The 27,717-nt window shown below is 42.1% G+C and overlaps 3 protein-coding genes across 5 annotated transcripts in view; 2 read left to right on the top strand and 1 right to left on the bottom strand.

The window, feature by feature from the left end:
* C22H3orf49 (chromosome 22 C3orf49 homolog) overlaps positions 1 to 6,765 on the top strand; it is a 113,409-nt gene extending 106,644 nt beyond the window's left edge. The window contains 4 exon segments of the mRNA XM_027523270.1: positions 1,943 to 2,044; positions 2,047 to 2,066; positions 5,406 to 5,519; positions 5,970 to 6,765. Of these exon segments, the coding sequence (XP_027379071.1) occupies positions 1,943 to 2,044; positions 2,047 to 2,066; positions 5,406 to 5,519; positions 5,970 to 6,179 (446 nt within the window). The 3' untranslated portion in view covers positions 6,180 to 6,765.
* A 14-nt stretch (positions 6,766 to 6,779) lies between these two features.
* On the bottom strand, positions 6,780 to 26,662 carry THOC7 (THO complex 7). Of its 3 annotated transcripts, XM_027523268.1 has the most exons (9): positions 26,570 to 26,662; positions 20,710 to 20,778; positions 12,959 to 13,076; positions 12,102 to 12,229; positions 11,738 to 11,824; positions 9,906 to 9,963; positions 8,194 to 8,260; positions 8,037 to 8,106; positions 6,780 to 7,423 (listed from the first exon to the last, which is right to left on the bottom strand). In XM_027523268.1, exons 2-9 carry the CDS (start codon positions 20,714 to 20,716, stop codon positions 7,356 to 7,358), a joined length of 603 nt encoding a protein of 200 aa, XP_027379069.1. In that variant the 5' UTR covers positions 20,717 to 20,778; positions 26,570 to 26,662; the 3' UTR covers positions 6,780 to 7,355. The 3 variants fall into 3 exon arrangements, with proteins under 3 accessions (XP_027379069.1, XP_027379067.1, XP_027379068.1); XM_027523266.1 differs by lacking the exons at positions 20,710 to 20,778; positions 26,570 to 26,662 and adding an exon at positions 25,813 to 25,921; XM_027523267.1 differs by lacking the exons at positions 12,959 to 13,076; positions 20,710 to 20,778; positions 26,570 to 26,662 and adding an exon at positions 25,813 to 25,897.
* Positions 26,111 to 27,717, top strand: part of ATXN7 (ataxin 7) — a 134,070-nt gene continuing 132,463 nt past the window's right edge. The window contains exon 1 of the mRNA XM_027523259.1: positions 26,111 to 26,168. The gene's annotated coding sequence lies outside the window, so the exon portion shown is untranslated. The remainder of the gene's footprint in view (positions 26,169 to 27,717) is intronic.

Here is a 27,717-nt window from a genome sequence, read left to right on the forward strand (position 1 = left end):
CCAGTGGAAAACAGAGGACCAGAACCTGCTACCACGTCCCACGCGTTGGCTTATTTTTATCATAGCTGAAATAACAAATCTCTACACTAAGATTTCTCCAAGAAACTCGCCCAGCTTTCAGGCTGCAGCTCAAACATTCTGATTCTCAACTGTGGCCGAAAGACAGTTGCTCGTCCCTGTTGATCCTCATTAGACTTTAAAACAAATATGTAGTAAATACTTACTATGGGGCAGCCACGCTGTAAGGGATAGAGCAGCAGACAGTATAGGCATGGTCTCTGCCCTCCTTGAGTTACAGAGGGTATGGAGGGGCTGCAGATATTTACCTCTGATGCAAAGAAAAAGCACAGGCTAGGGTGGGTACACGTCATCGATGCTGACTTTAGGGGAGGGGGCTCCAGAAAGCCTCCCTAACGAACGAACAACTCAGATGAGACCGAAGGACAACTAGAGTTAGATAAGGAAAAAGTGGTGAGAACAGTTTTCCAGGAAGAGGGTAGAGCATGTTCAAGTCCCAACATCAAGAGCGCACTGGGCATAATTAAGGAATGAAAGTAATCCAGCCAGGGAGAGTCTGCTGAATAAGGTGATGAGGGTGTTTGTAAACCATGTTAAGAAATTTTAACTTTTCCTAAGGGTGGTGAGATACTTTCAAGCTGGGGATGTATATGCTTTGAAGGGCATTTTTTAAAGGTAGCTCAGACTGCAGCGTAGAGACTGGATTGGAGGAGGGTAAGATCTGATGCAGGAGGAATAAACAGGCTCTTGCATTCATCCAAGGCAAGGGAAAATTTTAGCTGGGGCTAGTCGTGGCAGTGCGGGTGGTGAGGTTGAAGAGGATGTTCAGTGGCAGGAGGTGCAAGATTTGGGCAAGAGCTGACAGTGGAGGGTGGGGGAGAAAGGAGCGTCCCCCTAGGTTGAACATCCACTTTGAATTTAGAGCCACCAGTCCCTGAGCTGAGGAGCCATGGTTCCTCAATGCAGTTATCAAGTGGCCTGAAGCAGATTAAATTGATTTTAGGTGCTGTGCATAGCATGAAAACACTGAAACATAGACCATGCTGCACACCTCGCTTTTCCCAGTGCCTTTTTGACCCCTTTCACTACATCAAGGAAAAAGTCTCATCTCCTTCCCTTTTTCTATCTTAATAAAAAAGGGAGTAGCCTCAAGTTTGCTGCCTTCTGTTGGCAATAACATGATTTTGGTTTTACCATACTAGTCTCAGTGTCTATGATACTGGTTTTTGATTTATGACAGTGTTTTAAGTTTCCTTTATGTTTATTGTGTTAAGAACTGATTTTTTTTTTAATGAAGATGCTTTTTCCCCTTATCTTTTGGCTGTGCCACATAGCCTGTGGGATCTTAGTTCCCTGACCAGGGATAGAACCCGAACCGCCTGCATTGGCAGCGAGGGCTCATAACACTGGACCACCAGAGAAGTCCCAAGAACTGAGCTGACAGAGAAAAATATTAAGGACTCTAGGATTCACAGGGCTCCTAGTATGTGGGAAAAACTGTTAAGAAGGTATGTGAATGACTGAGCCTTGAGCCACTTTGCTGCAGAGTACGCTTAAACTTGTCTTCAGTCAACAGCAAGTAGTCGCTGGATTGTTTTCTATGTTAGAGGGTACATTTTCTAATTCCACAAGTTACAGGGAAAAACAACAGAGGGCAAAAGTGAAGTCTCAAAGACAGTTATCAACCACCTTGTCAAGATGGGTTGTGACTATGGAGGTCATGACCACAAGAAAAGGCCAAGTGTTCAAGAGAAAGTGTGAGATTCAGCAAAGCAAGTCCATTTTCAATTTTAACCCCGAAGAAAAAAAGCCACTGAAATCGCATGTGATGCTTGCTTTTCAGGAGACTTTCTAATAGAAAGCATATGTTTATTATTGTGATCCTTCACGACTGTCTGTTTTTTTCCCCCTCATTCCCTCTAAGCAACTACGCAACTTGACGCTGTCGAAGCAGAGACAGAGGCGATAACCCAAGGAAGTACACTCCTCCGAGCCAGGAGAACCACCACGCGTTTATCTGTGACATCATTCCTTCAGGAATGCAAAAGGTAAAATGCTAAAACAAACTTGCGTCTAAAGACTTACACGGAAGTCAACGTTCAGGGCTGTTGTGAAAACCAAGTTCTCTCCCGTTTAAAGCTGCCCTTTGTGTCTCCACTCCTAGCATTCAGGGCACAAGAAGTGGACTTGCCAGGTCTGATTCCTCTACTTCTGAGCTCGAATGGTTCAGCTTCTGCTATAATCTGGGCAACAGTAGGGGTTGCAGCTTTAGATTGACTTGGTCAGCTGTTCAAATATCAAGTCTGTATATTAGCATCTGGCATATCATGCATGCTCTGTGGAAAGATATTCTCCAGACCAACCCCACAGAATTTCCACAAGGATGCAAACATTTGTCCACAACAGTAGCCATTAGCATGTGACTTTTAAGCCTTTGCATGTGGCTGGTTGTTGTTCAGTCCCTCAGTCATGTCCGACTCTTCACAAGCCTATGGACTGCAGCATGCCAGGCTCCTCTGTCCTTCACTGTCTCTGGGAGATTGCTCAAATTTATGTCCATTGAGTCCATGATGCTGCATAACCATCTCATCCTGTGTTACTCCCTCTCCTTTTGCCTTCAGTCTTTCCCAGCTAATGTGGCAGTATAACTGAGGAAGTGAATTTTACATTTCATTATAATTGAAATTAAAATACAAATAGAACGTGTGTATAGTATAGACAGTGCAACACTTGATGATCCAGGACACTCCAACCCAAAGCTTGTACTTATCTGTATTTAGATCAAGTTTGTGCCTAAATTGCCCATGCTATTTTTTAATAGAATCTGAAGTATTGTTTCTTCTGACATAATAAGCATTTATTAAAGCTGACTATGTTCCAAACCCTCTTCTAAGTGCTTTAAAAATATCAACTCAGATATTCCTTACAACAGCCCTGTAAAGTAGATAGCAATAGGTTACTACAATAAGTAGGATATGATTTTAGGGATGGCAATGAGAGGTTAAGTAATTGGCCCAGATAATCGGAAGAGCCGGGCTTCAAACCCAGGAAGATTTGACTCTACCAGTGCTTACTCCTAATTACTATGCTGTTCCTGCTGTGCTCAGTCGTGTTGACTTTTTCCGACCCCTTGGACTATAGCCCGCCAGGCTCTTTTGTCCATGGAATTCTCCAGGCAAGAATACTGGAGTGGGTTGTCATTTCCTTCTTCAGGTACTCTTCTCAACCCAGGGATTGAACCCAGGTCTCCTGTGTTTCTGCATTGAAGGCAGACTCTTTACTGCTGAGAAGAATAAAGCCCTGGGAAGCCCACTAATTACTATGCTAGGTTCTAATTGTACTGTCTATTATGGTAGCCACAGAGAAGGCAATGGCACTCCACTCCAGTACTCTTGCCTGGAAAATCCCATGGACAGAGGAGCCTGGTGGGCTGCAGTCCATGGGGTCTCGAAGAGTTGGACACGACTAAGCGACTTCACTTTCACTTTTCACTTTCATGCATTGGAGAAGGAAATGGCAGCCCACTCCAGTGTTCTTGCCTGGAGAATCCCAGGGACGGGGGAGCCTGGTGGGCTGCAGTCCATGGGGTCGCACAGAGTCGGACACGACTGAAGCGACTTAGCAGCATTATGGTAGCCAATAGTCACATGTGACTATTTACATTAATTAAAACTAAATAAAAAGAACAGTCCATACCCTTCACTGCACTAGCTACATTTCATGTGTTCAGTTAACACATATGGCCAGTGGCTATGGTATTTGACAGCACAGATAAAGAACACTTTCATTTTTGTGGGAAGTTCTATTAAACAGCGCTGCTCTAGTGCACTGCCAGAGTGTACCAGTATTAGTTTTGAATTTTGCCTCTTGAGTGCTAGGTTCACATTTATCATATTCCTAATATGTGCTGGGCAGTTTCTACGTTTGGGGGCTATAAAGGTGACCCAGTGGCCCTTGTCCTGTTTCCATGGAACTTATAGTTTGATGGAGGAGACGGACATTAAACCATGGCACTGTTAGCTCTCAGAACATTCTCATATATTCGAATCAGTTGTCCACGTTTCGAAATTAGAATCGTTCAAACAAAAGTCTGGATTTTCAACTTCCTTTTGAAAAATAAGAGGATTTGGCAACATGGAGCCTGCAGCTCCTCCAGCAACAGCAGAGCTACACAGAGGCCACCCCCTTTGCAGGAGGCCCGTTCTCTCCAGTCCATGCCAGACCAACTGAGCCTGTTTCTCAAAACCTGCCTGACCCTTCAAGACATTTGACTTTTTAATAATGGTATTCAATACACAGAAATAACTTAAGTAATTACCAAGCTAGTGCTTAGTAGGGAAAAAAAAAACAAAAAACACTGGGTTTTATGAGAGAGAAACAAGAGGAGTTGTGCTTTGGTTAGATTGGGGAAGGTTCTGCAACTGACACTGGAGCCGGGGTGAGCTGGCAGGGCTTCCCAGATAAAGAATCTGCCTGCCAATGCAGGAGATGCAAGTTCCATCCCTGGGTCGGGAAGAACCCCTGGAGGAGGAACAGCAACCCACTCCAGTACTTTTGCCTGGGAAATCCCAAGGACAGAGGAGCCTGGCGGGCTATAGCCCACGGGGTCACACAAGAGTCAGACATAATTGAGTGACTGAGCATGCATGCAGGAGCCAGCAGGGCAGAGTTTCCACAGACTCATTTGTAAACTCGGGCAAAGGGCAAGACCCAAATGTGACTGCACATCCCACTTTGTGTAGGTCTCACAGTAGTCCTCATGGTAATTACTAAACACAGGGGAAGGAAGAGTGAACCTAGTAAGACTAAAAAGGCCATATTAGCCAGGAGCCACGACCTAGGAATGAGTTTTAATAGCACAGGTACTTGTAACCAGCAAGCCAGGGACCATGGGAAGGGTATCAGGCATGCAATGAAAAGAACCCAGAGCTTTCTTTTTTATGTTTGGAAACATGTCTGCCATGAAAATAAGGAAACCTGCAGAAAAGAGACCAGATTAGCAACTGGATCCAGTGATAATGAGCTTTCTGGGGCACTCGTCTACAACAGCTCCACACTCTGGCTGTGCTCAGCGGCTACAGAGGCAATTTCTTCTTCTTCCCCTTACAAATGACCTGCTTTTTTTCCTGACACTGTATATTCTTTCAGAACCAGACAATCTCATTTCTCTGCACCCTATAGATCTCTTCAAAGAGAGCTCTGGGCACAAAGGAGATGCATGGGGCGTGGAGAATAATATGAATACAGCCTCCAGTCCAATGTTGTTATGTGGCAAATATTCAGTTTAAAAGAGGATGTCGCAAGGCTAAGAGTGTTCACTGAAGCACCGTCACAGAAATAATGGTGGCACTTCTTAATCTGATGTGTTTTTTACATTTTTATGATAGGTTCCATATTCATCAAAAAAGAGACCACACTTTCCGGTATTTAAAAGAAAGAAGCACAGCATGGAAAACATTCTCCAGAAACCAGATTTGACAGTGGGAAAGCTTCAAATGCAGGTAGTGGACAAAGGTTTTTACTTTGTGTTTCAAAAGCATCAGAGGCCTGGGCTCACCTGAACGCACAGCCCTGCTAGACAGCGTGGCTGTGGGACGAACTAATGATTAGCATGAAGGCATCCTGTTAGTGGGGGGCATTTGAGAGTGGCTACAGGATCGCTGAGGGTGCTGAGGATGATGCTGTGTGCCTACTAAATGTTAAAGTGAATTCAATTAAAATGAAGGCGCACACACACAAGGGTTTGAGAAGAAATGAGACTGTCTTTAGCACTGGGTGGTAAAGGCATGTTTTCAAGCTCTGTTTGCTGTGACTTGAATTAGAATAATACTTTGGGACTTGCAGACATCCACCAGTTCCTGAACTCATCCCTCAGGAAAAACAGCTCTCCCTTGGGTGTGTACAAGCCTTTCTAACACATGGCTTCGTTTCTTTGTTCTGGGCTGTTATAGGTGGATGACCTCATAGAAACAGTGACAGATAAATCCATGAAGTTATTGGACCAAAGACATGCTGAACTTCAACACTGTGAGTTTCTAGGGGATGAAGTTCTTAAGTCTTCCAAGCAGTTCCAGAGGATGTCCAAGTGAACCATGAGAAAGTATAAACTGAAAAATGTGTGTTTCCCATGTACCTGGTGCTGCTTCAGATTCTGTTTCTGATGGCATAAAAGTTATGTACATAGGGCTTCTTATCTTTTGGTACATAATCCTGAATAAATTTCTCTTAATCAATTGGGGGGGTGAGTTTAAAAATATTCTGCCCAACAGTCCTTATAAAAATATTTTGCCCAACAGTCTTTTTACAAAAATTGATTTTTAATTCTGAGTCAATATAAGCAATTTTTTTGCTTCATAATTTTTACTAATAATGGAAAATAGAAATATTTACCAGGGCATACCAATTCTACAAAGAAATTTCTTCCATGATTTGCCAGATGAAATTATAGGAAGCACTTAAAGGTATTTTGACACTTTCACTGTGACTACTATTGAGCTAACTTTAAACCTTTGTTTTTATAGAGAAGAGTTCTTATTAAAATTACAAAAACGTAACATTATTAAGATATGATTCATGCAAAGAGTCATGTTTCTGAACTAAAATGAATGGATAAGGATGGAACCTAGCAAGTATTAGACATATAATTCAATCCTTAAAAAAAGTACATGTGATTCAGACTTAAATTTATCAAAAGATCATGAAATCCTTTCTTGCAAGACTCTTGAAAATTACTCCAACAGAAGAAAACAATAGAGAGAAAATGTTTTACCAAAACATTTACCAACCATATATCTCAAGTGTTAAGGACAGAGATCTAGAAAGTAATACACACTGATTGACTTTGCATCTTATACACCACAAACATTCTGTACATAATTTAACAAGTGTACAGCTCTCCTGAGAGCCTGTTCATGGTCTTCATTTTCAAAAGTGGTAACAATTTCCAAAAGCTGACTCATTTTCTCATGTACACTCCAGAAATGTCACCTTCTCACTATCTTCCATTTATTTTGTGAGCAAGTCAATGTTACCAATTAAAAACTATCTAGAATGCCAATGAGCACAAATATATTTGACTTAAAAACATTTTATTCAACATTTATTTTGGATGTTGCTTCCCACCTTTTAAATACAAAAAAGACATTTCAGTAAAAGCAAATATATAATGAAGTCATCTTCCTCTGTGTGAAGAAATATGAATGAACTCTACATTAACATTTAAAAGCAAAACAGTTCATTGCCAAAACTTTACATATCTCTAGAGCGCAACAAATTCTAAGCACACTGAGATCACACTGCTAATTCACCACTCTTGGGAATGGACAGTGATTACTGGTCTATGGTTTAGGATCAGTTTCCATGCTTGCTTCTTGAGCTTCTTCTACCTCTGAGAGCTTTTCATCATCTGCAGTTGAAAAAGAAACATAAAACTCTAATCAAATTTGCTTAAACTATATGTCTGATGAATATATGAAAACATTTTTGTCCTTTATAAGTGAATATATTTAAAGCAAAAATGGCAAAATGGCAGCCTATGATTGCAACTGACCCACACAAGGGGGTTTGGTTTTTAAAAGTTCTGCTTTGGTTGTTGTTATTAGTTGAATTCCTGGAGGAGGGAATGGCGGCCCACTTCAGTGTTCTTGCCTGGAGGGTCCCATGGACAGGGGAGGCTGGTGGGCTACAGTCTGTGGGATCGCAAAGAGTCGGACATGACTGAGTGACGAAGCACACATTAGTTGAATCAAAATGCAAAATTTATGTGAGAGACTTCAATTTAAAAAGAAGTTCCCCTGGTCATTAAAATATCTACATAGGGACTTCCCTGGTGGTCCAGTGGCTAAGACTCTGTGCTCCCAGTGCAGGGGAACTGGGTTTGATCCTTGGTTAGGGAACTAGAGCCCTCAAGATGCAACTAAGAGTTGGCATGCTGCAACTAAGACCTGATGCAGTAAAATAAATTCATCTTTAAAAAATAAAATCGACATGAACATTCATTTTACGGTCACGCTACTTACTTTCCAGTGTTTGCTGAAGTTCATGGATGGTACTAAGAAGAACATGAAACTGTTTCCGTCTCAATTCCAGCTGTGTTAGTAAGAAAAAAAATTAATACACAAATGATCTATAAACCAATACAGAACACAAAGACTAATACATATCACATGCAAATACCTTATCTTCAACACTTTCTTTAATATGTGAAAGATGTTCTAATTCTTTTCCCAGAGCCTCTAGTTCTCTGAAAAAAAAAGTGAAAGTGTTATATTTTGCTAATTGGGAGAAAAGAATTCATAATTAATATCTAACTTTTTAGTTACTAAATAATAGTATTTATTATAAAGGATAAGGAGTTCTAACGTCCATTATGATGAGACTTTTAAAACTAAGGGTGATTCCTTAGCTTCTAAATATGTACTAATTTTCATTAAAATTAAATTTTAGATAATTTTTAAAGTATAGGAAACTTGACAATAGGATATCAAACCCTTTTAACATTTTGTCATAATTCAAACTTTTTTTTTGTGGGGGGGGTGGGTGGGTAAATGTGCTAAATTGCAGAGGTTAAAGCGTCTGCCTGGAATGTGGAAGACCCAGGTTCGATCCCAGGGTCGGGAAGATCCCCTGGAGAAGGAAATGGCAACCCACTCCAGTACTCTTGCCTGGAGAATCTCATGGGTGGAGGAGCCTGGTAGGCTACAGTCCATGGGGTCACAAGAGTCGGACACCACTGAGCGAATTCACTTTCACTTTCACTTTCATTTTCCTCTGAACCAGGCCTTTTTCCCTCCTCTACTTTCCATTCAGGCAATCCTTGTATTATACCAATCCTTTTTTATGCATATATTTGTATCTCAATAATATACAGGATCAGTATAGAATATTTGGAGGGCTCTAACTTTTATAAATGATTATTATTCTGTATATATTTCAGAAACTTAGTAATAATTTAAAGTTCATTATATATATCTTCTGTTTTCCTTTTCACTGATTGTTTTTTAAATTGGTGTTTGGAAAGTGTTTATTTCCAAATTCTCTATAACTCCTATTTAGTATTCTATATAAGTAGACCACGGAGAAGGCAATGGCACCCCACTCCAGTACTCTTGCCTGGAAAATCCCATGGACAGAGGAGCCTGGAAGGCTGCAGTCCATGAGGTCGCTAGGAGTCGGACACAACTGAGCGACTTCACTTTCACTTTTCACTTTCACTTTTCACTTTCATGCATTGGAGAGGAAAATGGCAACCCACTCCAGTGTTCTTGCCTGGAGAATCCCAGGGACGGGGGAGCCTGGTGGGCTGCCGTCTATGGGATCGCACAGAGTCGGACACGACTGAATCGACTTAGCGACTTAGTGATAAGTAGACCATATTCTGTTGCTGCTGCTGCTGCTAAGTCGCTTCAGTCATGTCCGACTCTGTGCGACCCCATAGACGGCAGCCCACCAGGCTCCCCTGTCCCTGGGATTCTCCAGGCAAGAACACTGGAGTGGGTTGCCATTTCCTTCTCCAATGCATGAAAGTGAAAAGTGAAAGTGAAGTCGCTCAGTCGTGTCCGACTCCTAGCGACCTCATGGACTGCAGCCTTCCAGGCTCTTCCGTCCATGGGATTTTCCAGGCAAGAGTACTGGAGCAGGGGTGCCATTACCTTCTCTTATCTGTTTTTGTATTGATACATATTACATGCATTTATTTTAGAACTATAGGCAGCAAGGTTAGCAGAAGGAAAAGTCTCATCAAGTGGTATTAGAATCTGTAATTTTTAAGGTTGACCCCTATTTTTTGAAACATATGATATATTCCCATAGAAATGGAACGTGTAGACTAGTCTGTAAACATTTATGTATAAAGATTCGTTCTTTTCGGAGTAAAGCTCTAAACTTACTTTAACGTCTCATGCCTGTCTGGATGATGCTGGATCACTTTTGCCAGTGCATCATATTCTGAAAGATACAAAAATATTTACCAAAATAAGATATTTCAAACCTGGATATCAAAACAAAATGTCTAACATCACAAATCTCTCCTAATTATTTTCCTAGCAGATAAAGAAGTGGAAACATTGAAGGATATGCGGAGTATTGCCAGCTTCCTCTCATTCAATTATAACTGCAACAATTCATGACTTCAAAAGTATGTTCCAAACAAGGATTTTAGCTCCTACTCTGTTTCCATTTACGCATTCCTGGGTAGAATACAGGGGCTAGCATAAGAGAAAGTGAACTTAAGTCATTATTGATCATCAACTAGACTGATTCTGAACATAAGAGAATCTTATTATTTGCCCAGCAAATAGAAGACCAACAAAGTGAAAGTGAAGTCGATCAGTTGTGTCCGACTCTTTGTGGCCCCATGGACTGTAGCCTACCAGGCTCCTCAGTTCACGGAATTTTCCAGGCAAGAGTACTGGAGTGGGTTACCATTTCCTTCTCCACAGGATCTTCCCGACCTAGGGATCGAACCCAGGTTTCCCGCACTGCGGGCAGACACTTTACTGTCTGAGCCACCAGGGAAGTCCAACAAGGTGATCTATAATTAATTAACAAGGTATCCTACAATTAGTTTCAAATCTTAGACAAGGGGAAATTATACTTCTCACTCATTTCAAAGGTAAAGACCTCATAAACTTAGAAATGATTTATAATTCAGGAACTTTGTTTCTGCTCCACTAAGACCTCCAAGGTAAGTCATGTATCTCTTGTTAACTTTTCCTATGAAATGATATATGGCAGCATTTACTTAAAAGCCTCATTAATCTACCAAAACACTGTAAAATTTTTTTTACAATTGATATTAGTTCTTAAATAAGTTGGTATATCCTGCTCTAAATTGGCCACTGCAACCTGACCACATGCATTTTAGACTGAATTAAAAAACCATCTTTTAAAAATAAGGAATTGAACATCATCTTAATTAACTCATTAAAAAGTAAAATTGTTTGTTGACAGTGTATTAATTCAATATAAGTGTGATTTTTAATAAAATATTTTTGGACTACAAAATAATACATGTTCAATATAAATAACAACAACAAAACCTAAATGATAAAACTCCACAACTCCAAAATAATCATTAACATTTTCTACATCTTTCATGTATATGTCACAGTTGTGACTTTACATTATATTTTTAATCTTCCTTTCAAATTACACTATAGGAGGAGCAATGCCTCTGCCATTAAAATTATTTTGAACTAGTTGATATGAACTAAAATAAGGCAGACCTTAATTAAGAACAAAAGAGATTGGAAGAAAACAACTTTAATCTTCCTATTCTAATAAAATCCAGGCAGACTGTAAATGTTTGCTTGCACAGTCCTTAATAAAAAAAAGTCACTGGGCTTATATTATTTCTTTTTTTTTAATGTAGTTCCATTAAACACACACAAAACACAAAGTCCTAAATCTAATGTACTTGTATAACATTATTTAGGCAAAGGGGTATGAGGGCAGTAAAAAAAAAAAAAATTGAATACTTAAAAACATACTTGTTTAATCAACACAATCCAACTTTTTTTTTTTTTTTTTTTTACCATGGCCTTTCTTCTCTGCTATTTTAAACAATAATATAGTTTTAAAGAATTAAGTTTGTCTCCTAATTCTTTTTTATAATTTAGGTCGATTCTAGCTGAAGGTTTCATCTCACCACATTAAAAGCTGCATGAAAATACTAGTCAGTAATGAAGTATTTGCACACTACATCCCACAAAACCCTTACCTTGCCGATTTTTTCGTATTCGTTTTGCTTGAAGAATTTGCTTTTTGCACTCAGCAATTTTTTCATGGGCTCCAGCAATGCTACATTCTATATAAAAAGGTTTTTTTTAAGATACTTATAACAACATGAATAATCTCCATTTTCAGTTTTAAAATGCGTTTTTAAATTTAGTTTCCTTGCTAATAAAACAGATGCTGGCATTAATACACAGCTGTAACTCAAAGAATAATATCATATTAGAACATAGTCTTTCTATTAATGTTATTATTCAACCACTAACCAGAGAAAAATGTTAGTAAATATTGTTTCCCTTAGCCCATAAAAATTAAAATTACAGACAGAAACAATTACTTTGTTTCCTTACCTATCTCTTTGTAAATTTTTTCATAATTTTCCATTTCTCTGAGATTCATATCATATACCAGCAAAGTTTTGCCCATTGAAAATTCACACTGGGACAGCGTGCTCAGCATACGTTGGTACTGGCTGTATCTAACATAAAAGAGAGAGAAAGAGAATAAACATTTTGTGGATTTCCAGCTGAATCATTACAATGCAGGCACACCTTTGCTAAGTTAATTATGCCAGGTTCTGAGAGAATATGCTTTATTTAAAATAATTTGAAATATCTGTCCCTTAGGTTTTCTTTTTCCAAATGTGGTTTACTTGAATTTATAAACTGTATTAGTTACAAATGTAAAGATGGGACTGTAGTTGTTAGCAATGTAAGTTTAATTCAAACAACTATTTGTTGAATTTTGCTTAATAGCCTTTTTAAAATGTTTTAAGATGGTTTTTATTATCACAATTCTGTTCTCAATTTTTTCACTCTAATTATTTATCTATGTGAAAAGCTAATTCAAATGATGAAAAAACTCTTTAAGTTAGAAATTTATCAAATATATAAAAGCTTGCAGCAACTTTATTAGTGCATTTTTAAAAAATAGAGAAAATTTCATTTAAGTATTTTGTCTTACTACACATTTATCTGCTTTTAAAAGGGACCAAAGTAATAAGTCTGAATTTAACCCTCAATTCTTATCACTGCACCTTCTGCACATTTTAATAAACACAAAAGTAGCCTCTGAAGGGAAGGCCAGAAAAACCTACTCTGGACTCTGTTAATGAGTGAAAATATGAAAAACTGACAGCACTATATGTATGGCCTAAAAAAAAATCACAGCAGGACATTAGTATAGAAACGGCAGCAACATGAAATACCCCTCTTCCTGAGATCCTGAGTTGCACCATTTAATGAAACTTTTCACCAGCAGATTAATTCTCCGATCATCTCCAGCACCATCTCCATCGATTAGGAGACGCTTCCGTATGACTTCGTCTGGAGGACAGAATAATGTGAATTAAAATGACTATCTGGTTCCTGTTCACTTTCAGGGACAAATAAGCAACACCACTACACATTCATTTATCTAGAAGAAAACTACTGAAATGTAAGTGTACTTGATGCCACTGCACTGTACATAAAAGACTGTTCTTAAAAGAATTAAAATGGTCAATTTTACGTTAGGTAGGTTTTAATATAATTTCCATATATATATGGGAAGTTATTAAGTGTCTCATGTCAGGCACTGTTTTAGGGGCTGCAGTTATAGCAGGGAAAAGCCTTGCCCTCACAGAATGGACATTTTATTGTCAGGCTGTAGAGTAAAAATAATTTTCAGGTACTACCAAAGAAATAAGTCAATAATTCTTGGAGAAACTTTTTGGGCAAAACCTGTTCAGACAAAAGAAAGCCTGAAGCATTCATGTCGTTGAGTACTGTAAGGTACTAGTAAAAGGAACAGAGAGAAAAGATCGAAAGACATAGTGGGAGACTAGAAAAAGAGAATGAGGTGTGTCAGAGAAAAAGAAATTTTGGGGGGGTTGTAATTTAGTAATTGTAACGTTTCTTTCCTCGTGAGGACTTTTTTTTTTTTTTTTTTTTTTAATGTCTGTCTCCCTTTTGCTACAAGGAAAAGAAAAAGAGAAAAAAGAATAGAAAAGCAGTGCAGATGACAATGCTGAGTAAAAAGTAGGGCCGCAGTGGGCTTGCTTGGCAGCCCTGAGCTAGTGTTCCTCCTGGACAAGATAATGCTGGATCATAACAAGAGATGTGCAAGTTGAAACCACAGTAAGATATCACTTTCATCTTTCAGATTGGTAAAGATCAAAAGACCTGATAATAAGTGATGGTAAGTGTGTTGAGAAATCACTTACATACACTGATAGAATGTAAGTGGTGTGCTCTTTGCAAAGCAGCTGGACAATCAGATAATCTTCCAAATACATATAGCTTTTTGACCCCATTAGTCCAGTTCTAGGAAATCATCCTGTAGATGCATGTGCACCCATGCACCAAGATAAATGTAAAAGGATTGTTCTTAAGAGTGCTGCTTGTAGTAGGAAGACGGCAAACCTAAACATTCACCAGGAAGAGACTGGCTAAATATAAAACAGTTGTTAAGTGTAATAATATGCAGGGACTTCCCAGCAGTCCAGTGGTTAAGATTCCATGCTACCATTGCAGGGGGCATGGGTTTGATTCCTGGTTGGGGAACTAAGATCCCACATGCCTCGCAAGGGGGCCAATAAAGAAACAGACATACATACATAAATAGATAATTGCTGAATCGCACGTTTTTAAAAAGAGGTAGTAAGATTCAGCCAAAAAAAAAATAGTGTGGATGTATATATTAATATCATAAAAATCTCCTTAGCTATGTTAAGTAAAATGAAAATAACACAGGTGCAGAGAAGCACGTAGTTTGCTGCCATTTGTGTAGAAAACAAGGAGGCCAGCTGTGTATCGCCCATCACACACGCTGTGTGATGCGCCCATCACACACGTGTCTATGTATTCAGCAAATATCTTTGGAAGGATTCATAAGAAACTGGTAATAGTGGTTATTTCTGCTAAGAGGTATTACAGAGGATGAGATTTAATTTTTATGATTTTATAGGATTGTCTTTTTTTTTTAACCATATGCAGGCATTTAAAAAATAATTTTTAAAGTGTGAATAATTCCTAGAGAACCTGCATGATGAATCAACAGCAAAATCTTGAAACAATAGTTCCTGTGTGTAGGCGGAAGTATTTTTGAGTGCAGGTGCAGTGGAGATAAACTTTGGAAGGCAGATGGGTCCAGTTTTTTTTTTTTTTTTCCCTAGTTTTAAAATCTATTCTGTGACAACATCAGATAAACATGTTTAGAATTGGGTTTTGTTCTCAGAGTCATGGCTGTGACAGACGGCTCAAGCTATGGATTCATCAAGTGTTTTAATTTTACACTGAAAGATATAAACTAATGGTTTCCTCTTTTAACCACCAATAATGTTATTTGAGGAGAAGGCAATGGCACCCCACTCCAGTACTCTTGCCTGGAAAATCCCATGGACAGAGGAGCCTGGTGGGCTGTAGTCCACGGGGTCGCTGAGAGTCGGACGCGACTGAGGGACTTCACTTTCACTTTTCACTTTCATGCATTGGAGAAGGAAATGGCAACCCACTCCAGTGTTCTTGCCTGGAGAATCCCAGGGACGGGGGAGCCTGGTGGGCTGCCGTCTATGGGGTCACACAGAGTCAGACATGACTGAAGTGACTTAGCAGCAGCAGCAGCAATGTTATTTGAGGAGACTGAGGCAAAACACAGTCCTGGCAGAGATTAAAATTCAGAAAATGAAATTGATTTTTTTATAAAGTCACAATCGTGTTTTAACTTTGTTAAAAGTAAACGTTCAGTGGGTGAGCAGTCCAGTGTTCAATTGATGCTATTTAGTTTATTTTTGATCTTCCTACCTCTACTCTTTCAAGCCCCCAAGAAACCCCATCTTCCTCCCAGATAACTAGGAACCCTCCTTTATGGAGGACAATGGATGTCAAATGTAAATGAATGTGGGAAACATGAAGTAGGGAAATTGAGGATTGAGTACCTAAAGCGAGACGTTATGACCAGATCTGGTTTTTCAAGGGATTTTTAAAGTTTGGTGACTAACTGAAAATGTTTCCAGAACATTTTGTGATCTTTTCAGCTGTATACTTAAGATCTGTGCACTTGTTTTACATATGTATGTAATATCCCAATTACAAAAATTTTTGAAAAATGTTTAAAGCATTATACAGGCCAAATAAACTTGGGGAAAAGGTTCACTGGGACCCATCCTATGTCCTGTTCATTCTGTTTCCTCTTCAGTCTCTCACACTGTATCTTTACATTTCTGATGCTCAATAAATATTTTAAAATTGGATTTGTGGTGCCTGCCTGGGAACATCTGCCCTCCAAATAGCTTTGTCTCAATAAAACACTAACAAGGACAAACATGGAACCATCCTATCTTCAGGTCCATAGCAGAGATTTCCCTTCCTAGACAAAAGACATGAATATCTGATCAATGAGCAGCAGTGTCCATAGGTGCCAGCCTAACCTCTTGAGGACATGAAGTAAAGACAAGCGTTCCTTCACTCTAGCTGGAGACATAACACACAAAATGAATGCACACACACGCAGAGGAGGCTGAGATAGTTAAGTGATACCGACACATGGCAGGAGATTAGGAGAGCTTCCTTTAGCTCGGGGGGAACAGGGAAAGAGGATTTTAAGCTGCTTTTTCCCCCCTTTTTTTGGCCCTCCCCCTTGGCTTGTGGGATCTTAGTTCCCTGACCAGGGACTGAACCCATTCCCTGGAAGCATGGAGACTTAACCACTAGACTGCCAGGGAAGTCCCTAAAGCTGCTCTTCTGATACATGACCATCATTGGTCAAAAAAAGAAAAAGCTAAAAGGCATTTTAACAGTATCTATTCTTTGACCCCCAAAATCCTAGATATACTTGCCCATATGCAATATGACATGCTCATCAGCAGCAGATTAAGTATATAAATTTTGGTATAAGAATATGATAAAATAATATAAAGTTATAAAAAACAAAGAATGAGGAAAACTGTGTATACTGAAAGGAAGACCACTTAATACAACCTGTTAAAAGAGCAAGGTGAAGAATCCAAGAATCCTGTCTATGGCACGTTTCTTTTCATATAAAAGTAGGGAAATAAGTATATTCATATGTGCTGATGTTCACATAGATATACTGGAATGATATACAGGAAACTGCTATAAGGAGTTACCAAAGAATCGAGCAGTGTAAGTTGGGTAGCTGGAGGACAGGCTGGAAGATGTCTTATATTACTTGATTTTTGAACCAGGTCTTATATTTTTGAAAATATGTCTTATATTCATTTTTGAACCATATAGTACTCAAAATTTGTTAGTTGATGTTTGCAAAATAAAGAAAGCTATGACTGTGGTGATGGTATCATAGGTGTTTGTATCTGATAGCTCAGCTGGTAAAGAATCGCCTGCAATGCAAGAGACCCCAGTTCGATTCCTGGGTCAGGAAGATCCCCTGGAGGAGGGCATGGCAACCCACTCCAGTATTCTTGCCTGGAGAATCCCCATGGACAGAGGAGCCTATCGGGCTATAGTCCATAGTGTTGCAAAGAGTCGGACACGCCTGAGTGGCTAAGCACAGCACACGACTGCATCAAATTATACACAACACATGTAGTTCTTAGTGTATCAATTATACTTCAACTAAAGTGGAAGGAAGGAAAAGAAAGCAAGCAACCTAAAATCATGTCTTTCTCCACCTCACCTACAACAGGCAGGGAGAAAGCTGTGAGCTAAGGCAGAGGTGGGGATTGCAAGGCTGGGTCTGGGATGTGAGCACTCTTCTAGGACACTAAGAAGTCTGGGGGCCTGGAGACTGATGTCAAGACCCAAGCGCATACAGGCAGTATGCGCTGACCTCTGGGTCAGATTGTGGAAGTCCACAGTAGTGAGTGACACACTGGTAGACTCAGATCCTATTGGCAGGCAACAAGTTGGAGTTGCTGGAGATTTGTGAAGGGACTTTCTAGGAGGATCAAGTGTACAAAATGGGGTGCAGCTGTGAAGCGCCCACAGGCAGGGAGGCTAGTTAGGAGGCTCCCAAAGCATATGCCCACCGAAGGAGCTAAAAGAGTGTGAATTAAAGCAGAGATCAGAGTCACAGGTCCTGGAAGGCAGACGAGGGCTCAACAGAGACTTGGTTAGGAAAAGGCAGGAGCCAGGACCAACTGGCTGGCACGAGCAGTGCAGGCTGATCAGTTCTGTAGCACAGGGGACGTGCTGTCCAGGCCCTCAAGGTCTCTCTCCTGCTGGAGCCTGATCCCTCTTTCGTCTACAGAACATTTCTTCACAGCCAGACCCCAAGTCCAAAACTGGGGCCAGTGTTCTGGTTAGTCCACAGTGTTTAGTTTGTGTGAGTGACCAACTTTTAACTTCATCTGTAAAAATGGGAATAAAACGATCCACTTCATAGGACTGCTGTGAAACCTTATGGAAATAAAGTATACAAGGGCCTGTTCACTATAGGAAAACAAAAAAGAAAAAAAGCAGTTACTCTTATCTTCATGTTAAATTTAATTCCCAAAGTAATGTGAAACAGTGAATAAATGCTGGAGCTGTATCTATAGATACACCTATATACTGATACATAAGATGCATAGAAAGTTCTGCACAGTTATGACTTGTCACAAATTCGCTTGTCTCAAGCTTCATGCTGTAAGGTCACTGTATTTCTAGCTTAAACAGCATAAGTAGTTGCTGCCTAGGAAAGTCTGTGGGGATGAGGAGGACTGAAATTATATATATATATATATATATATATATATATATATATATATATAAAGTACAGAGCATAGCTCCAACAGCAACAAATTAAAAGGGTAAGTTGCTTGTCTGAAATTTCTCTGCTCTTTTTAAATTTAAGGATGGCCAGCTGCTGATGGTTCCTGGCATGTACGACATGAGCATTGTTTAATTGTACCTCATCAGTTAGCTCTAGACTGGACACACTAAACATGTGTCCAGTCTAGAGCCAACTAAACATGTTCTGTTTACTATATGCATTGATTTCATAAATTATCATCATGCCTGAAGCTCTCTGTAATCAATCTGAATAGTAATATTAAATCAGGAGGCCCTTGGTGTACCTGTAAGAACAGTGAAGTTGGTTTAGAAATTATTTCAGTGGTGTTATCAACGTCATTCCTTAGTTGTCACGATCACTTTCTTTATTGAGTACAAGGATCAAAACCACCTCGGAAAAGCTTTTAACCCCAAACACCTAATGTCTGCTCCGAGAACGGTGGCCTTCCACTAGATTTTAGGCTTGTGTGAAGATTTCTTATTGGATTCAGTTATATGGGTACCATAAGTATACCCTATAAAATGTCTGCCATTCAAAATCACTTTCAAATCAGTTATGACACAAGCATGATGATAAGCAAATATTTATTTGAAAAACTGGGATGGATTTTTTTAGACCCTTTCCTGTCTTATATCCCATCCTCTAACTAGAATACAAAGCTGCTTAACATGCTAAATAGGTCTCAAGAAAGCCATTTTACAGGGTTAGATTTTAATACCTAACTCTTCATAAACAGGCTGGAAGCAATGACTCCTTTACAGTTATTAAACCCGCTCTCCATTTCCAAGCCTCTGGCTGACTGACACAGCCATCGCAGTTGTTTTCTCATTTTAGTGTGGAAAGGACAATCTCTCATAAACCCATACTAACACTGCTTTCACAAACTAATTGTTATTCCCTCAAAGTGGCTATTAAAACCTTGATTACAGAACAAGTTTTCATAGCCTCTTGGAGCAGATGTTCAAAAAAGGAAAGAAAAGGACAATTTGGAAGATAATAGTGGGCTAAGTTCCACAACTCTTGCTTTAGGGACAGGTCAAGGCTTGACAACAGGTAAGAGCCTGTCATTAACTTCCCCCTAGGGTTAAGTGAAGTCACTCAGTCGTATCCGACTCATTGCGACCTGATGGACTGTAGCCCGCCAGGTTCCTACGTCCATGGGATTCTCCAGGGAAGAATACTGGAGTGGGTTGCCATTTCCTTCTCCAGGGGATCTTTCCAACCCAGGGATTGAACCCAGGTCTCCTGCAATGCAGGCAGACGCTTTAACCTCTGAGCCACCAGGGAAGCTACTGTCAAATGTGCCTCCCAGTCTACTAGACCTCACAGCTCCCAATCTCACCTGGTTTTCAGAAATAGCAATTCTGTGATCTCTCAGTGAGGATCAGCATTTCCTTTCTAAAGGCTCTTTAGCAAGATATTCTGAAAGTACACAAATGAACCGCTGGCTTTTTCTTAGTGTTCCTAAACACTCTGGATACAAACTGAAAACCACAGGAAGGGATAACTGGAGATAAGATTACAGAGGAAAAAACAGCTGGCTACTAGGAAACCAATGTAGCAATTTGTATTAAAAATACAGATACTTTTGAAACCTGTCTTCTAGAAGTGATTCCCACTGTGTACAAAGACAACTATGCAAATATCTCCACTGTCATACTATTTATAAAAGTTAAAAAAAAAAAAAGGAAAATAACAAAAAACATTTAGAAGGGGATTGATTAAAAAACTAGTAGAATATCACAAAAGAATAAGGTAGGAGGAGCCCCAAAAGGTATTAGAAAGAACTCAAAGATGTATCATTAATTATGGAAGTATAGTTCAGAACAGCATGCAAATATTTGTGTAAAACTTTACATATGCATACTGGTTCACCAACTAACTAATGCTTACAATATGCTCATTTAGTTTCACAAGAGCCCGAAGGGACTGGAAGTTACTTGTGCAAATTAAATGCCACAAGAAGTAGGAGTGGAGCTGGGACTCACACTCAGGAGTTTGACACCAGAGAAGATGCTTTTTACCTTTGATGGCATTTAATAATCATTCTGGAAGGGTACACAAGAAACACCTTACAGTAACTGCCACTGGGGGCTGGGCTGAGCTGTGGAAGGTGAAGAGGGGAAGGTTTTCACTGTCCCTTGGGGCATTTCTTCCTGGATTTCCTGACATGTACCACTTTTCTTCCTCACAGTATTAAGAGTCGTTATTTGATAGAGAACTTACTGGTCATTTTGAGGTGTTTTTCTTCATTTTTTCTGTATTGAAAATTCTCATCAGTGTTCTTTAGTAAATCTGTGACATGTTAACAACAAAAAAGAAACTGGTTTGATCTGACCTATTAACAAGAGGAGGGACTAAGCCATATCAAAACAACATGTGTGCAGATTCCTGTTATGTTCATCACTAGATCACCACGCCTTATGGATTATTAAGCTGCATTACGTATATCCCACTGCACTGGATTCCTCCTGGTGAAATAATACCGAGCCCCTCTTTTCAAGAAGCTTAAAATCATTAAAACAACTATGCCACCAATGTTAAGACACAAAAAAGTCAAGTGGATAGAGTAAGGTGCTTTGATTCATCCATGAAAACAGGGATCTCTCCAGAGACACTTAGGCCCAGTCTAAATAAATTCCTGATACCAAAGTAAATGACAAAAGCCACAATTACATTAAAAATGAAAAAAGAAAAGCAGAAAAATCAATGCTGAGGTCCTTTGTTTTTCTCTGTTGTCGCTATTCTGTCGCCAAGTCGTGTCCGCCTCTTTGCGACCCCATGGACTGCAACGTGCCAGGCTTCCCTGTCCCTCACCATTTCTGGTTTTTCTCTAAATATATTTAAATGTTTAGAATATGACCCTAATCAAGTCAAGGTTGAAACTCCAATCCCACTTTGAGATGCCTTTTATCTTGGCTAAAGAAATATTATTTAATATTTGAACTGCTTCAGTAACCCCTGTGCTGGGACCACAGATGAGAGAACAAAGTGGGCAAATCCATTGGTACTTGTGGAAAAAAAAAAAAGTCAAACAAACCCTTTGGCTACAAATGTTTAATTAACATTGGATCAACAACTGAAATCGGAACAGCAGCAGACACAGTGTTTGTACACTCCTATTTGATGACCATACCTCCTGCTTCCTTTCACTCTGAAAAGTGTCCTGGTTTGGACAATCAATTAAATGGCCACTCAACTTTGAAGTGCTTTACATATATTAATCACACTTCATCCATGGAAAAACCCAATAAAGTATGTATTATTATCTTCCTTTTACAGATGAAAAGTGTCATCTCTGTAGTTAGAGGAAAATATACACAACTACATTATTAGAAAGTCACAGTGGCATTCCGTTATTCTGTCATGTTGTTCACGGGCATGTTAAAAACCATTATTTCAAGTTTTAACAGGCGTATTATCCATGCATTATACTTTCTAATTAAAAAAAAAAAAGCAACACTTGTCAAAACCAACAAGCTCTATTAAACGGAGTGTACAGCCACATCCCGCTCCCCACTGCCCTTCTTATCATCCATCTGTTGCTCTGGCAGATCAAGACATATACCTAATGTTCTCTGTACTGCAAAAAGTGCTTCTGAAATGCCTTCTATTAGGTTCTAACACTGTTTAACACCCTTTAAATTAACATACAAAATACAAACTGTGAACATAGTTTACATTAACAGTGACAACATCTAAACTGTTTTTCCTGTTAGCCAAAATGCTGGGGTGGCAACAAGGAAGGAGAGAGAATGGCTTTGTGACGATAAGCCATTAACTTCCCGGGACCTCCACTTGTCCATGCACAGATGATGCTTCTAGGGATAACACTTATAGTTCAGTTGTTGCTGTTCAGTCACTAAGGTCACTAAGTCATGTCCAAACCTTTGCAACCTGGTGGCAGCAGCACGCCAGGCTTCCCTGGTCTTCAGTCTCCCAGAGCTCGCTCCAATTCATGTTCATTGAGTTGGTGATGCCATCTAAGTTCAGTATCTATAGATAACAATATAGTATCTCTTTCCTTCCCTTAGAGGAGGGCAGATTATTCCTCCAATTAACCATTGTGTCCTTGCACAGGATATAAAGACTTTCTCTTCCAAGAGCTCCCAGTCCACTTGGATAGGCAAACCCGGATGTAAGGATTACATGAAGGCACAGCACCTGACCAGGCACTCAGATTGGCGAGAGGACATCCGCCCTCCTCAAGTCTCCAGAAACAGGTACTGGAACTTCTCCAAGAACCCTTCAGGAGGCTGAGGATGTGGAGGCCACCACTCTCAGTCGTCCCCACCGCCATCATCCTAATCAGAGCCCACCTGGTTTCTCACTTGGACCACCTCTCCTTGGCCTCCCTGCTTCCATTCTTGCCTTCCTACAACTCATTCTCTACACAGAAACCCGGAATGATCCAAAAGATGACCACTTGAAACTCTCTGATCACTTCTAAGGCCCACCTTGTGAGGCATGTGGGATGTTAGTTCCCCAACCAGGGATCGAACCTGTGCCCTCTGCATTGGAAGTGTGGAATCTTAACCACCTGACTATCAGGGAAGACCCTATCATCCATTTATTTTAATGTTGTCTCATTATAATTAACTGCTTTAAATATTTTCTGGAACACACCATGTAAGTAAATTAAGTATATTGAGGGATATAGCAGAAATATAATAAGATAATGTGGTTAACAGGTGAAAGACCAACTGGTTTTTGAAAAGAGCAGAGAAGACTATTTGATATGGGTCCTGAAGAATAAATGGCCAGTCACCAGGCAGAAAAGGCAGGAAGGGGAAATCTACACAGATAAAGAATGGGAGAAGGCACAGTCCTCATCAAGGGAAAGTAGAGGAGAGGCAAGTAAACCAACTCTGACATTTAACAGCATTTACTGGACATTACTGTGTATCGGCCTCAGTGCAAAGCACTTCACAAATTCTGCTGCATCTAACTCTCAAAACCAGCCTGTGAAGTAGATTTTATTATCCACATTTACAAGGAATGAAACCGAGGCTCAAAGAGGTTAATTAACCTGCACAAGGTCAGACTGCTTATGAATGGCAGAGTGGGGATTCTGATGGTCTCTTTGGATATAGTGGGCACCTGACTGCATCAGTGCATTAGAACTCATCTTCCCCTTCACCTCCCTCTGACAAAAACATCTCTCTCCTTTGCCATTCTCTACCTCGATGAATAGAGCCCTAGCACTAATTAGCACAAAGTCACTCCAATCAGAAACCTGGACTAATCCTTGGCCCTTCCTCTCATATCCACTCAATCTCCTGACATTCAACCTCATCAGTTTCTTTTCCACCTGTCTGCTTCTCTGCCATTCCTCTTGGTCTCAGTCCCCATCCTTTCTCTCTAGGAATCACGGCAGCTGGTCCTTTGGCTTTGAGCTCAGGTTCTATAACTTGCTACCTGTGCAACCCAGGGTTGAGTTAACCTCCTTGTGTTCCAGTGTCATCTGAAAAGTGGGGATGGTAATCAGAACATGCTTGGCATACTATCAATATGCTATAGATGTTAGAAAGGAGAGAGGCCAATTAACGCCTCACTTTCCCTTCCCTTCATTATTATTCAGAGTAGAGTGTGATTGTTGTTTTTAATGGCATCTGATAACATCACACCAATGCTAAAATCTTTCAACGGTGTCCCATAACCATCAAAAACGTCTGGCTCGTAACTTTCTAACTTCTAGCCAATACTTGTTATCTTTGAGTTTTCCAAAACCTTGTGACCTTTGCACAAGTGGTTCTCCACCTGGAATACTAATGCAACAATTAATACACCTACTTATCCTTCAAAAGTGAGATTAACAGTAACTGTTTCAGGGAGGTTTTCTGATCTCTGAGAATGGATAAACAATTTCTGTTATGTGTTTCTACAATTCCCAACCTTCTACTTCCTCTGTAGTAACATTTTCCACCATGAAAACCTATTATCTCATGTGTCTTTCCCACCAGACTGTGATCTCAGAGAAGGAAGAGGTCTTGCCTGTTAGCTCGGGGTTATAATCCCAAGATTTAGCCCAGATGGGATACACACCTACTGAAAAAAATTAACTGGAGTGAAGCTAAGCTTTACCTGGACCTTGAAGAGCCTCCATCTAACTACTTCCTGTCATGATCACAAATCTGGGCCTGTTAGTCTTCTGCCCATGGCCTGGTCCTTTCATGTGGAGACCTTGCCTACCTCCAATTTTTCAGAAATGGCCTCTATAGGCATCTACTGGCCACTCTTCATACAGACTCAGTGCCCCTAGATCTCCCCTTCCTAAATGTCAACGGACTTCTTTACTCTGTAACTGGATAGCTTCTTAGGTTTTCCCTCCAGTTGCCCATCATGCTTATGCCTGTCCCCCTTCCCCAAGGTGTCATTCTAATTCTGCTCCCCTCCTTACATGGGTCCACCTTCCTAAACTGACCTCACAACTTGCCAGAAACTCAGCCCCTACCTCTCCCTACCCACTCCATTTCAGGGGACAAACCACCCTCCCCAAGACATGCACACACAAATGAGTCTTCCACCCGAGGTGGCCCCATCCCTATACTGGCTCTTCTTTATCTCCTAGGCACAGTCCCTGGCAGTCTTCCAAACACTCCGTCCACATCCACTCTTTTTTGATATTATCCCCACTTCCCTCTCCCTACCCCCAATCCAGGGATAGCTCCCAGGCCTCCGTGCGATCCACTGTCTAGGGGACCTTCCCAGACACTTTCCAGGTTTCACCCTCTGTACACCGACACCCCTGCAATACTGTCCGGAGACCTCTCCCAACTTTCCAACCTGGCGCAATCTCCACCCCACCCCCCGGCCACGTCTTCGGAGTTCGCACTCTTCTAACCCCTCCTTAGGTCCTCCGGACCCCCATCGGCAAGGCCTCCAGCCCTTCTTCCCCTTCGCCGCCCCTCGGACCCCAGCGCCCCCACCCAGTGCTCCCTCACCACATCCTCCGACAGCCTGGACCCCTTCCGGGTACCACCCTCCCGCGCATCGCTGGCTGCCAGCCTGCTCAGGCCCCCACGTGTGCTCGCGGCCCCCAGACGATCCTCCCGGCACACCCGCCCCACGCCCCGCGCGATCTCGGGAGAGCCGGACGGGGAGCCCGAGGGGCGCTGTGGGGGGGACAGGGAGGGCTCCGGGGAGAGGCTGAAGAGCTCGGGGGAAGCGGCCGGGAAAGCCCGGGTCTCCGAGGGACCCGGTCGGGGAAGCCGAGGGGCTCCCGGAAGCGGCGGGGGAGGCCGGGGGTCTCGAGGGAGGCGGCGGCGGGGGCCGGGGAAGCCGCGCGGCTTCGGGGAGCGGGCCGGGGCGGCGGCGAGCGGGCCTCACCGTCAGTCACGGCTCCCATGGCGTGCGCGGCGGCGGCGGCGGCGCAAGCAGAGGCGGCGGTTGGCGGCGGCGGAGGTCAAACTCCCACAATGCAGCCGGGTAAACAGCCATGGAGGAGGAGGCGGCGGCGCCCGCGGCCGCCCGCTCCACCGCCTGAGCCGCGCTGCGCCGCCGCCGCCGCGGGACCCGCGCTCCCCGCACTCCCCGGGGGCGGCCACGGCCAGCGCGTGTGGGGCCAGGCCAGGCGGGCGGCGGCGGCCCCGGTGCAACCCCGGCCCCCGCAGCCTGCCCCCCGCCCCCTGCCGCCCCCGCCCGGCCCACGCCCAGAGGCCGCCCCGGAGGCCGCCAGACGCCAGGTGAGCTCGCCCGGGCGCCGCCGGGGCGGCTGGAGCCACGCGGGGTCCGAACCCCCAGCGCTTCCTGGGGGACGGCGACCGCGGCCCCCGCCGCCCCATTCCCTCTGTCGCCGCTGGGGGTGGGCTCGCTCTCCTCGGGGGAGGCGCGGGGAGAGGGGGCGCCCGGCCCGGGTTGAGCCCGAGAGTCGAGGGACCCGGGGCACAGAAGGGGCGCCTCGCGGGGGGTCCCCGCGAACTTTAGCACCCACGCGCGCTTGGGCGGGTCTGGCACGCTGGCACTCGCGCGGGGCGCGGTCCTCGAGCTAAAAAGGCCCCGGGTTCCAGGTGGCGCGGATCCGGCCCGGGCGGTCGCCCCCTTCCCCTCTGGGTGCTGGAAAACGGGGACGGAGAAACTTAGCGACCTGCGGGCAGAGTTCGCTTAGCGCCAGGGTGCGGGGTGCCCGCCTTCCTCCCCGGGCGCCGGAATCCCCGTCGGCGACCGGGACGGGATGCTCTTATTTATTTCTCTCTCTCAGATTTTCAAAAACTGTCCCCATCTTAAGGGGAAGTCGAAAGTGAAGGGAGAGGGAGGTGCTCAATAAGAAACGTTGACTAGCGTGTAATTTCCGGAGCACACTGCCGGAGATACTGGCATCTCTTTCCAAAAGTCACTTTGATTCAACTTCTATGAGTTTCTCGCAAATGGCAACATTTCGATGGTGATGGGCGAGAGGAAACGGGCAGCAGTCCGGCTGATTTGATCTCCAGTGGGGTGGATTCAGTGAGCCCCAAGAAGCGGGTCTGAGTTTTCAATCCAGGTTTGATATTATTTTCCAATATTTCTGCCCACCCACACCCCCGCCCCAAGTACCTTGCTTCTTCGGGATGAAGCTCTTATGGAAGACGGATTTTGTTTCAGTTTCCTTAGTCAAATTGAGTTCTTTCTCCTGGTTTTCTGTGTTTCTGAGAGGAAGAGCTGTACATGCAAATATGTGACAGTGAAGGGTGTATCACCTCTAGCTGGAAGTCAGTGTGCATAAAATTTTATTCGCATATATGAAGTAAAAAACTTCAGTAATGCTCTTCAACAGTGCTCTAAAGAGTTAACACCTGTGACTTTTAACACAAAGGCCAAAAAAATAAAAAAAAGGAAGCAAGTTACCTTGAGTGAATATTTTGATGTATAACTTGCTCTCCCCCACAGTGCGAAATATCTCCAGGCTTTAATACTGGCATAAATTCTGACTGTGCATGAGTTGGTTCATTTTCTTGGTTTAGCGGGAGAGAAGACACTAACCACAAGAGGAATCACTTTAAATCTTAAGTGCTACAGATTGTAAATTTCAGGCATCAGTTACTTGTCTGTCTCCGGTGGCATTCTGGCAGTAATCATTGTTTAAAAAGTAACTGTCAAGTGGTGAAATGATGTTCTTTTTGAGTTACTTATTATTTGGCCTTATCATGATAACACTGATTTGGAAACAGTATCTAGTGACTTGAAGTAATCTTAACTGTTGTTTATGGGAAAGTATCTCTGCCCCCTGTAACTTAAGTTTTCAGGAGTCAGTGT

This window comes from Bos indicus x Bos taurus, chromosome 22 (genome assembly GCF_003369695.1).
Source record: "Bos indicus x Bos taurus breed Angus x Brahman F1 hybrid chromosome 22, Bos_hybrid_MaternalHap_v2.0, whole genome shotgun sequence".
Lineage (NCBI taxonomy): Eukaryota > Metazoa > Chordata > Mammalia > Artiodactyla > Bovidae > Bos > Bos indicus x Bos taurus.

Coding starts and splice junctions, on each gene's coding strand:
- THOC7 (XM_027523266.1), bottom strand. Junction 11,825..12,101: donor AAAAATTTACAAAGAGATAG/GTAAGGAAACAA, acceptor CTTTTTATATAG/AATGTAGCATTGCTGGAGCC. Junction 8,107..8,193: donor AAGAAAGTGTTGAAGATAAG/GTATTTGCATGT, acceptor TTACTAACACAG/CTGGAATTGAGACGGAAACA.